The following is a 13,077-nucleotide window of genomic DNA, read 5'->3' as shown; positions in this document are numbered from 1 at the left end:
ATTGATGGTTTAGGCAGTAGACTGCACGTACGGTTTATACACGACACTGTGACGCAGGATAGTAAAATGATTCGAAGTTATATTCTTTATTCCCTTCGAAAGGCCAGATATGCTTTTCGATAATCCGCATATGCTTTCGACTTCAGCCGACACCAGTTTGTAAGTTTGATTCGAAAAACTTTCTTCATTGTGAAATCATTTGTCTTTCACATCAATGAAGAGTTTAATATTGCACTCTTATGTATGAAATAGCGCAATTGACAAACACAATGAATGCCAATTGAATATATTTAATACAACAGCTCCGTACGATCACGGATTCACACCAACGTTTCTCCGCATCACTGGAGCTCACCAATTGCAATCTTAAATAGTTCAGTAACAGATAAGGTTTGCTTAATTAAGAATAATAAATGATTAATTAAGGTCCTAAAACCTATTTAAAGTGGAAGCTAATCGGCGTCCTGCAACTATAAATTGGAGCTAAGAGCAGGCTGATTCAAAACACATAAGAAGAAGATATCAATTAGATTGAGTTAGTTTGCGATGGCTTTCCACAGCTCTGCGTTTTTTCTGTTTTTGTTGATTGCATTTCCATTACTCTCCCATGCTGAAATTTCGGAGGAGGTGAAAAAGAAACAGAGGATTGGAGGAGAGACAGAGGAGAAACCCATAAATGGGCTCTACCAAACACAGGCCCTTACAATTGAATTTATAAGAAGATACATAGAAGACTCTAGATAAGAGTTAGTTACAAACTTAATGATGGGTAGTTGAAACAGTGACTGAAGTCTTTAGAGGTTATTGGTGTGCAGGAATTTTCTGGAACACAGAAGTTTCTAGGAATGTCTGGAGGATTATTAATTTATCTCCAACATCCCCCCATAAATTAATTATCGAATTGTTTTTGATATCCCCCATAATCGAATTAGGATGGGTCCTGGTCACAAGCCTTTTTAGGTACCCATTTACAACAAATTTTGTTTCCCCTAATCACTTTGGGTTTTCACAGTTTACCCTTAACTGATTTGCTACAAACTTCTCTTTTACAATAACTTTTGGCTTTTTAACCGGTTTACCCATAACCATTTGGGTTTTCCCCAACTGATACAATCTCTTTGAATTTCATATTACTTTGGGTTTTTTATCCAAACAAGTGGTTTTGGCTTACCACAAACCATCACAAGAGACTCAGCTCTAACATGGTTCCAATGACCATCGCAATGGGGAAACTTTCATCACAGGGAAATTTTTTCCTAAAATTATTGAGTCCATATAAAAAGAAATCCATCTACCAAGACACATGGGTAACCAGCCGCTGTGCTCGCTAGTTCTATAAGAATGCTTTTCAAATACATGGTTCATCAATAATTTATATCACAAGCTCTGGGGTGTCGGGTACCACCAATCATGCACCCCTTTACATCAACACACTTCACAAACAACATTGAACTATGCCAATTCTCACAATCTTCACAGCTTACAACACTTGGAGGAATATCTTTGAAATTCAACAATCTTATTTGACATGACCACTTTTGACTGTAACATTGCCTTCACATTTAGACACACCAATTTTCTCATTTTTGACCCAAACACTTTCCACCTTTGATCAAAACACTTTAATGATCTCTTATTAAACTGAGATCCTTGACAATGACAGCATGATCCATTTCCTTGAAGTAGAAATTGTTCACCATCAGAACCTTAGCAAATTGAGCCGCAAAACACACCAACGCCACCGTTAATACCATGTCTGTCCTTGGCAATACACTAACTCTGTAAACTAGATCACAACACAAACAGAGAAACAGGCCTGTAAATTGGAGCGCTCTTTGACTTCGGGCTTCTCTCCTCTGGCATCCTCCTTTCTCTAGCACTTTCACTCTGCTCGAGCCTGCTCTGGCTTAGACTTCAGCAACTCATTCAACAACGATCTCCTTTTGCATAGCCTATTCTGGCAGCTTCCTTACACACTTTATCTATGGCTTGATCACTTTCTTTCACCTCAGTGGCAATCTGAACCTCCTCCAATGCCTGGCAGTAATCAACTTGGCACCCAAGATCCAGATGCTGCAATTTTTTACACACAGTTATTGCACATAAGACTCAAAGAAATAGAGAAACACAGCAACGCACAACTGGCTGCAAACTAGATGAGACACCAGTGCTGAACCCTAAGGCTCTGATAAAGACACAATCCACAGCCCAAGATTTGCATGTGCTCTGATACCATGAAAAAGAAACAGAGGATTGGAGGAGAGAATGAGGATTGGAGGAGAGACAGAGAAGAAACCCATAAATGGGCTCTACCAAACACAGGCCCTTACAATTGCATTTATAAGAAGATACATTGAAGACTCTAGATAAGAGTTAGTTAAAAACTTAATGATGGGCAGTTGAAACAGTGACTGAAGTCCCTAGAGGTTACTGGTGTGCAGGAATTTTCTGCAACACAGAAGTTTCTAGGAATGTCTGGAGGATAATTAATTTATCTCCAACAAGGTGGCTCAAAAGATCAAGCGTATCAATGCCAAGGGCGAATATCATGGGCTGGTGGTTTCCGGTGAGGCAGAACTAAAAGTGGTTCTGGCTCAGGGATGGTTCCGTCCTGACCAGGACTTGCCTACTGTAGATATCTCTGGTTCTCACAAACCCCATTGTTTTTCTCATTCTCTTCTTCTATTCATTTTAATATGGCGGACGATTAGGACAAGATTTCTCCTTTTTTGCTTCAAATCAGCTGAGGTATATTAACGAGTGTTGTTTACTCTGCTACAGCTCGAAGGTTCCGTGTGGGAGATGTTCAAGGGTGCAGGACTATTCTGGCCATGACCGGAAGTGGATCGGTATAAAACTAATGAATATGTGTTTTCTTTAGCCAAGTACTATTAAGACGTTAAGATTAGTATGACTGAAGTTGTGAGTGATTATAGATCAGATTAATGCAGCGCAGACGACACAGTTGCTGCTGACTCACTTTCGTGTGAAGGGAGTAATTCACTATGGAAGAGGGGCGACTGCAAAACCCAACGATCTGAGTATTGGAGACATTGCTATTCCCCGTCAATTCGCACACACTGGCGTCTGGTATTGGGAGGTACTCCTGGGCCTCAACATTCTTCTCTATTTTCTTCCCTTCCTTTCTGCTCTCCTTAATAGATGATGACAAATAGGTATTTGATTTGGAATGATTTCAGAAATTTGGAGGTGATGAGGGAAGCTTCACTCGCGAAATTGCAAACCTCACGTTTTCGAAATATAATGTTGGAGAAAAGAGAGTTAACAATAAGCTACAGAGCGTATATTTCCAGCCAGAAACTCTCTATTCGGTGAAAGGAACGCCTGAGGTGGGAACCGCCAAATTTTGGTTTCGTGTGGACGACAAATTGTTTGCCACCGCACAGGAGATTGAGGTAACGCTACGTTATCTTCACAAATCAAATGCCAAACGTTGTTTTAAGTCATTGACTTAATATTTGGGATTTTGCTAAATTAAATGGACTTGCAGGATACACTTTTGGACAGGTGCGTGGGGAAATCGCTGATATGTTTGGAACAGCAGCCAAAGATCCAGAGGGTTGAAAAGGGCAGCAGTGCCAACTTTTATGTGAATAACGAGGCTTACAGAGATTTCCTCAAAACCCAGCTGAATATCGCCTCCCTTGACACTGAGAGTGCAGCAATAGCAATGGTATGACTACCAGAGCTTCAAATATTATAATAATATGAATTTACTGATATATCTCATATTTGAAATCACTTATATGAATATGTGCAGGTTTGCGAGGGCGAGAGGAAAGCATTCCTGGCAATGAGATCGATAACAAATTACGCAGGAGGATCTTCTGAAGGAAACGATGCATCCGTGATACAGCAGTTGTGGTATTTCCATGCTCGTGCGGCAATCGTTGCACTTTTCAAGAAACCGGCAGTAGGGGATTCCTATGTGGAATCAGTAACCGGTGGTGAAATTTGGTATATGGAATATAAAGTTGTATGGTAGCTATATATCTGCGTGTGTGTGTGCTTTAAGCTGCTGCTTCAGCTTCAGAAATCAGCTTACTACTATGTAAATTTGCTTTAGTCTAAATAAATCGCAGTTTGAAATTTTAAAATAACCTGGTGTAATAATAACCCTGTAAGATGTGATCGGTTTGAAATTTTGAGATGGAGGAGAATAAAATTAAATTAAATTTAAATAATAAAATAATTAATATTATTACAAAGACCAAGAGGGAATTTATCTTAAAAAATAAAAATATCTTACTTTTCTTTCTTTTTCTCTTTATTATTATTTTATTTAACTTTTTTTTCATCTTGACAATAGATTATGGTGTGTGATTTATTGGAGAAAAGATTTCACATATCAAATCTACAAACATTTGAAGCTCCTTCATCTAAATTATTATGGTGGTTGAATTCAAAATGAAAATAAATATTTTTCATATATATCTCATTTGGTTAAATATAGATGACAATAATAAGTAAAATAATTATACAATTATTTATGATAATATTTTAAAGTAGAAAGGAAATATTTTTCATGGGCTCTTATGGGTAGAGTAGGAGGTCTCATGAAGCCAAAAATATTTACTAAAGGACTAACTAGAATCTTTCCATGAAAAAATATGAAAAATATCAACGACCACTTTTTAGATGTAAATTTGAGGGGGTGGAAAAGGTGGGGAGCTAGAAATAACCCCACCAACTTAGATTTTTTTTTTTCTACCACTTGTCAATCAACTTTATTTTTTTTACTTTTAACAGTTAATTTTTTAGATAAATTTTAGAGGTTAAACTTTTAAACTTAAATAGCACCGCAAAATTCATGGGAGCAACTTGCTTTAAGAAAATATTAAAAAATCTCAACAACACTCATTGAATTTTTTTAGTAAGCTCTCATCCACGTGACCCAAGCCTTACCATAAATACTTGAAATATAAATTAAATAAAAATTATAAAACAAATTCTTAATTGAAACTATCAAATCTATTTTATTTCAATTTTCAAAAGTTTAATGAAAGTCACAACTTTGTTAATGAATTCTTAATTAGTATAGTTATTTATTATTATGTTTAAAATATCATTCATAGTCATACACTACTTATCAATCGAAATGTACAAATTGAAGTAGACCTTAAACTTGATGACTAAGGGAAGAGAAACAATAGTCGTTACAACTATTTTCCGTGCACCCACAAAATACATCAGAATTGAACGATTTTTTTGGGTTATCTTTGTATGCGACTTAACTACTTATAGCTACTATTTTGGCTTTTGGGTAGTAACAATGCATTCTCTACAATCTGTAATGTGGCCAAGGGTCAAAAAGTACACTCTACAAAGTTTCACATGATACATGACAATAACTGCACGAATACCCATTCAGTTAGTCAACCAATAAAAAATAATAATTTACTCAATTAAAAAATACACCTAAATCTAACTGTTAAGTAATGTGGGGTCACTAACCATATAAAAATGAAAAATATCAATGGGGGCCAATTTATTACTAGGTGTCCCTATTTATATTTGGTGAAGGCTACGCTAGAGCTTTCAGTCAAATCAGTTAAAGAGCATTGGCATGCCCTAACTTTCATTTTCTCAAAAATGAGGATTATTTTCCCCATGTCAAAGCTCTCATGCTCACCCTCCTTTGCTCCTACAAATAACATCTCTGACCTTGACTCCTGTTCTGCAAGTTGTATGTAACACGTTTGCTTCATAATTCCTTGCTCATTGTTGTCAATGGCTCTCTTTCCCTCCTTGTATTTTGGTGTCTTCTTTGGAAATCAATTCTATATATGCCATCGAGAGTTCCCTTATAATGATTTCTTTCACCTTTTTTCATAAAATCATTGCATTGAGTGCAAATTAAATAGAACAACATGTTAATAAATAAAATTATGCACTTTTTTTTTAATTCTTAGTTTTATAATCATGGATTTTTATGGGTATATGATTATTGTCATAATATTTTCATGTACTATGTTATAATTGCAATTTTTCAGAATGTATATTGTATAGGGTTTCATTCTATACTCAAATAATTTTTAATAGAAATAAATAGTTATTAAAATCTTGGTATAGGGTTATTAGCCAAGATTTTAGTCTATAATGTATTATATCTCTTAGTTGTTTTTACAAATATTTATCTTTATTTTAACTATAGGCTTTTATGGATAGGATCAACAACTCCAAGAGAATTATGAGAGAAGAGCCATTTATCAAATTCATTATTACTCAATTTAACTCGATTATGCTAGCTATGATCAGTATGAAGTTCTCCCATGTTGAAATCTCCTCCAATAACCTAATTATCTTGAGGTAGATTTTTAGTCATCCATTCCCATAGTTCACACCTCTCTTTAGTGATATGGAGCATAGACTAAACAAATTCCATTTGGCTTGTCATTGATTAAAGAGAGGACCCACACAACTATGTGATAGGTCCTCTCCTTAATCAATGATAAATTTTCTTTCCCAAGGAGCTAAACCGATAATAGCCCCATGTGTCACTTCTCTATGTGATGTATAAAAGAAAATAGAATCTCTCCATACATTGGATAGAGAAGAAACAAGTTGGGCTTCATTCAATTTTATTTCTTGCAAAAACACAATATCTAGTCTCCATTTGACAATAGCATCTTTAAACTCATATTTGCGATGTGGAAGAGAGATCCCTCTCACATTAAAACAAAAAAAATTATGCCTCATTATTAGGGAGATTTGGGGTATCATATTCGTGTGGTAGAGCCTCAACCTAATTAACAGTTGCAATAGGTTATTTAGGGTAGCTAAGGTGTTTTGTTGAACCGAGAGATCTAGATCTTTGTCTCACAAATGAAGGGGAATCTTCTTTACCCATTGATGGAGATGGAGATCTATGCCTCATATGAGTGGAATGAGAAACACAATCAATATTTTTTGTAGCAAGTGGTGGAGATGAAGGGAAATGATTTTGATTAGAAGAAGGATGATTTTTGAGTTCACAAGACCTTGGAGGGTCCTTCTTTTTACTAACCATTCTCCATTTTCCAGTCATAATGGCATCTTTATAAGATGGAGCTTTCTCAATATTGTTCATATTTCCTTCTGATGTGTCATTTTTTATCTGAGGTCCTTGTGTGGGTAGAACTGATGGCTAAGAGTCTTTAAGCACCTTAGGTGAACTTGAAGCAATGGTTACTTGATCTTGTGCATATCTATTTTTCCTAATTGGATAGTCTCTAATTGAGCGACCTTGTTGATAGAAAAAGAATGCATTAGGATTATTCAAATAAGCTATAGGCTGACAAAATTAAAACTTTGACCCTATTAACTTAATGTTTTCAGGTAACTGTTTGGTCAGGTCCATTTCGATACATGCCCTAGGGTGGACCCTAAGGCTAGAAAATTTATCAGTGCTATTTTTACACCTTGTAATTTTGCTAATCTAATAAACAACGTCTTTTAGAAATTGTCTAAATGCAAGGTTCGTGTAGGGAAACTCTATCCACATCGAATATTTAGACATAAGGGCTTTCTAAATGAAAATCTAATGATCAGGCTTGTAGGTAGTAGATCTGGTTTGGCCACATATGACCCAAGTGTCATATTGCAAGATATCCTAAGCATGGTTTGCAGAGAAAAAAGTACGCGAGACGTATCCTTTTCCTAACCCTTTTATGGCTTCAATGTTCCAACCCTTACTCTCCCAATTAGCTTTTTCCCATTTATAAAAATCATATTCAGATGGGATTCCTCTTAGGAAAAATAAAATCATAGATCTATGGTGAAATTTAGCAATACAATCAACTACATCATCAGGGAGTGTAAATTCTACAATTTTACCTATATCACTATCCATATTGACTGTCATTTCTTCAACATTCATCAAGACCTCATCTAGTTCGTTGCATTTAAAAGTTTGGACCTTTGGATAGACTTCATTTGTTACTCCTATCATGATCCCATCACAAACCCTAGCATTCTTCTAAAGTCCTTCATCAACCCCTGGCTCCCCTCCTCCCTTTCTCGCTTCTTTAATCTTCATAGCTTACATCCAATGGTTGAAAGCAATGAATCGAAAAACCTATTTACACTACAAAGGGAGGTAGATCCAACCCCTCTTTCGAGCAACCAAAACAATCTGGGATGGAAATCTTGAGCAACCAATTGTCTCCTTTCATTCACTGCAAATCAAACCCTAGCCAACTCTCCTCATGCCTCTCTCCAAACTATGGCCCGATTTCCTACTGTCGCTTCTTCTCTAAATTGATAGATTGAATATTGCTTTTTTTCTATAAACCTCAACTTGGAAGTTCAGATATTATATTTATTCATTATTCTATTTTTAAAATTATTATATTATTGTATTATAAATAAATAAATATATATATATATATATATATAGAATAAGTTGAGAGATATCTTTCTCCAAGCACCTATTTTATCAAGTTGTCACATTAAAGTGAAATACGTGCCTACCTTGAGAAAGATATCTCTGGGCTTATTCTACGTATATTATTAAATATATATAAACTAGTTAATAACCAATTAATGCTAGTAATAATAATAATTATTTGAAAAAAAAAAATCAAAATAGTAAAAACTATAAATGTGATTTCTTATATTACCAAATAAAAAAATAATTGAATATTAAGATCACCATTTCAAATCATATTGTTTTTTAAAAGATAATCTATCAACAACTTTTAACTTGAAACTCAAGATGCTATTAAATTAAAAAGCTACAAATTGAACAAAACTATTTCTTTAAAACAATTTGTTAACAATATTAACCTTCTTTATTAATTTTAAATAATATCTATTAATTATATGATATCTATTATATAATATCATTAATTGTATGACATCTATTATATAATTGTATGATATCTATTATATAATATCATTAATTGTATGATATAAATTATATAATATCATTAATTATATGATATCTTTAAAACTTTAGGAAAAAATTATCCTTAATAATTTCATCATTAAAGTCATAGCAAATTCAGTGAACAAATACGAAAACTGCTTACCGTGTGTGTTGAGACTCGGTTTTCCACTTCTACATCGGGCGTGGGATGCGAAGATTGTCTGCTTGAAAGACGGATTTCAAAACTTGGTTAATCACATATTTAGGGATAAGGAAGGTTGAATACTTTTCCCGGAAAAGGGAAGAATATTCAGATGGTTGGAAATGGATGTGATGATCTATCTAATAGAATTAAATTATCATTAATTGCGTTTCTCAATAGAATTAAATATTATTCATAGTCATACACAAGACATCAATCGAAATCAGATTGTACAAATTGAAACAGTCCTTAAAAATCACGTGTTTCCATTCGAATGGTCTCAAATGCATAGTGAACTAATAAGGAAATATGCCATTGAATAAAAACGTTTTTATTCTGTATGAACATGCTAATGTACTGATGATATTTTATGTATACATATATATGTTATAGATATATTATATGTTACATATAACACTGCATGGCAACGTCTACCACATCTTATGCATACAATACATATTACATATTTATATTACATATTTATATAATTGCATGCCAGAATGCCCATGCAGGTTGGCGTCCAAATTGCTGCTGACTCACTTTCATATGAAGGGAGTAATTCAAGACCCAACGATCTGAGTATTGGTGACATTGCTATTCCCCGTCAATTCGCACACACTGCCGTCTGGTATTGGGAGGTACTCCCCCAAACACTCCCCTCTATTTTTTTCTATTAATATATGATTTGGAATGAGTGGTTTAAGAAATTTGGAGGTGACGAGGGAAGTTTCACTCGTGAGATCGCAAAATTGGTAATAGCTATATACTGCAGAGCGTATATTTCCAGCCAGAAACTGCTTATTCAGTGAAAGGAAAGCCCGAGGTGGGAAACGCCAAACTTTGGTTTCGTGTGGATGACAAATTGTTTGCCACCGCACAGGAGATTGAGGTATCGCTACGTTATCTTCGCAGAACAAATGCCAAACGTTGTTTTAAGTGATTATCTTAATATTTGGGACTTTGCTAAATTGAATGGACTTGCAGGATACAAATCTAGACAAGTGCTTGGGGAAATCGCTTATATGTTTCGAAGAGCAGCCAAAGATTAAGAGGGTTGAAAAGGGTGGCAGTGCCGACTTTTATGTGAATAACGAGGCTTACAGAGACAGCTTCCTTCATGACAATTTGAATATCGCCTCCCTTGACACTGAGAGCGCAGCAATCAAATATTATAATAATACGAATTACTGATATTTGCAAAGACTATTACTAAAAGTAATTGGGAACATGTGCAGGTTTGCGAGAGCGAGAGGAAAGCATTCCTGGCAATGAGATCGATAACAAACTAAGCAGGAGGATCTTTTGCAGGAAACGATGCATCTGTGATACAGCAGTTGTGGTATTTCCATGCTCGTGCAGCAATCGTTGCACTTTTCAAGAAACTGGCAGTAGTGGATTCGTACCTCGAATCAGTTACCGGTGGTGAAATCTGGTAAATGGAATAGAATGCTGTATGGTAGCTATATATCTGCGTATGTGTATGGTTTAAGATGCTAACTTCAGCTTCAGAATCAGTCTCACCATGTATGTTTGCTTAGTCTAAATAAATCGCAGCTTGATATATTAAAATAACTTGGTGTAATTGGTCTAATACTAACCTGTAAGATGTGATCGGTTTTAAAGTTTGAGATGCGAATATAATTAAATAAATAATATTACTATAAAGACAAACAAACAAAAAATTATTTTTAAAAATAAAATATTTCATCATTTTTTTCTTTATTGTTATTTTATTTACTATTTTTCTTAATCTTGATAATAGATCATGGTCTGTGATTTTTTAATAGAAAAAAGACTTAATATATCAAATCTACAAACATTTAAAGTTATCTTTATTTTGAAAATTTATAAGATCATTCCTTCATCTAAACAAGAGTTGTTATGCAGCTAGAGTCCCTACCTTTTGTACAACAAATTTGAGATTTGTTCTATGTTTAAAACCTGTTGCCAAAATAGAATATATGTTCTATGTTTTCAAAAAAAATGACTAATACAAGGAAATACCAAATTATGTAGGAAATAGTTATTTTGTGGTAGATTTATCTTCAATGATTGACTATTCCTCATCATTTTTTATAATGGCACTATTTTTTAGTCATTCAATGTAGGTAGCATATTGCTAAACATGTTTCTCTTCCCTATCCTAATTTATTAGTTTTCTACATTGTTAATGCATGAGAAGAGATGCTATAGGTCAATAATCTATATTAGTGTCTTCTATATGACCTTTCCTGACTATTATACTTAAAATAAACTAGTATGATAATTAGCATATGGTGATGTTCATCACTATTTGAAGAGGCATTTGAGAACAACTGGTAAATCCATGCAACTAGATCAGCATAGTGTATTCCTCCAAGAAACCCAAAAGGTGTGGCAAATGATTGATAGAGTTGTCATCATCTTTGGAAACTCTATAAATCTCTTTTCCATTTCATTCTTGAGAAAAATGTCCAAGACCTACATATAAAGATTATCATTGTTCTCCATGCATATTGATTTCTTAAACCTATACATGGAGACTATCATTGTTTCCTATACATATTGATCAGTACATTGCATATATCATATATACCAATTGTATTGTGGTTTTTATTTTTAGTGATCTTTGAGCTAAGAATTATGCCTAAAAGTCAAATTATAGTGAAGTATACGGTTTCTAGGTAGAAATCAAGGGCATAAGTGAGTAAGGGTAGTGGGGATATTTTCTAGCAAAACAAGGTAGTTTTCCAAATAGATGATGACTCTCTCAATATTTTTCTTTTGGTAAAAGGATAATAATATATTATTAATAGAAATGAAAAAAATCCACAATTACATTGACAGACATGAAACATGTTTGCAACATTGGAATAAATGAAAGTGACTCTTATACCAAATAACTTATCTGTGACTAAAACTAAAAAATCCATGCATATTTTACAATTCTTTTTGCATTTTATAATCCAAATCTTAGGGGAAGACTATATAGAGATTGTGGTAATATATATGTGTAATAAGAAGGAAAAATATTGGACACAAAGTCAAGTATGGATATGATCAAGGAGAGACCAAAATAAGACAGAGGAATGAAACAACAAAGTGTATTAATTCATGTTTTTTGTACATGTCACTCTCCCCACCTTGAGATAAAGATCTGCTTTGGTTCTAGTTATGTCTAGGAGATGGTTGCTAGTCAAGGTGCTAACTATAAACAAGATATGCGAACTAAAAGGACAACTGCTTGAGAAACATGTTCAAAATGTGTTTGTTGAAAATGCTTTAGAAAATTTTCAAAAAAATGCAAACTAGAATCCTGCAATGAAATAAGAAACTGAAAAACAAACAATTTCCTTTCAGCTAAACTATTATGTAATTTAACAAAACTATCAAACAGAAGAATAGAGTATCAGTTAGATAAGTTAAAATTTGATAGAAATATCCCCAACTCTAAAGAACAAAATAAAAAAGGTGGGAAAATGACGTACATAGAAAATATTACATAGAATGCAATGTTAACTCTTGTAGTGTAGCCAGACTGCAGTTTAATGGCTTCATCATAGTTGCCCAACTTGTATGCCTTTAAAGACTTGAATCGTTTCTTGCCTTCATTTAAAGATAATTTCTTTTTAGCAATATCAATCAACTGTTGCAAAATGTGAAAGGGTTGAAGGCAAGCCTAAGGATCTTAAATCAATCAAATGATTGTTTGACTGCATATCAAGCTAGATGGTTATATGAGATTAGTCCTATGACATTGTTTCATGCTTAGGATTCTAAAGATTTTTTAAACCCTCATTTAATTTCATAGTACTATATTGTGAAGGATATGATGTTGCTGATACTTCCTTGCATTTTAGAGGAAATATAAATAGAAAATCAACTTCAAATATAATCTTACTCATGAGAATAATGATGGAATGGATTAGACTATATGCCCAACAAATAGCCAAGGCTCATAGACAGTAGTATGTAGAACTATATTCAATAGATAATTGAAACAAGAACTATATTCAACAAGATGAAA

The 13,077-nt window shown here is 34.0% G+C and overlaps 1 protein-coding gene across 1 annotated transcript; it reads left to right on the top strand.

The window, feature by feature from the left end:
• Nucleotides 1-546: 546 nt before the first annotated feature.
• Nucleotides 547-10,262, top strand: LOC131860058 (bark storage protein A-like). The gene is made up of 10 exons (XM_059214410.1): nt 547-627; nt 2,506-2,644; nt 2,782-2,849; nt 2,942-3,100; nt 3,201-3,416; nt 3,512-3,694; nt 3,782-3,958; nt 9,584-9,709; nt 9,859-9,960; nt 10,056-10,262. Exons 1-10 carry the CDS (start codon nt 547-549, stop codon nt 10,260-10,262), a joined length of 1,458 nt encoding a protein of 485 aa, XP_059070393.1.
• The last annotated feature ends 2,815 nt before the right edge of the window (nt 10,263-13,077 follow it).

Source organism: Cryptomeria japonica, chromosome 11 (assembly GCF_030272615.1).
Source record: "Cryptomeria japonica chromosome 11, Sugi_1.0, whole genome shotgun sequence".
In the NCBI taxonomy this organism is placed as follows: Eukaryota; Viridiplantae; Streptophyta; class Pinopsida; order Cupressales; family Cupressaceae; genus Cryptomeria; species Cryptomeria japonica.
This window is presented reverse-complemented; position numbering and strand designations above follow the sequence as displayed.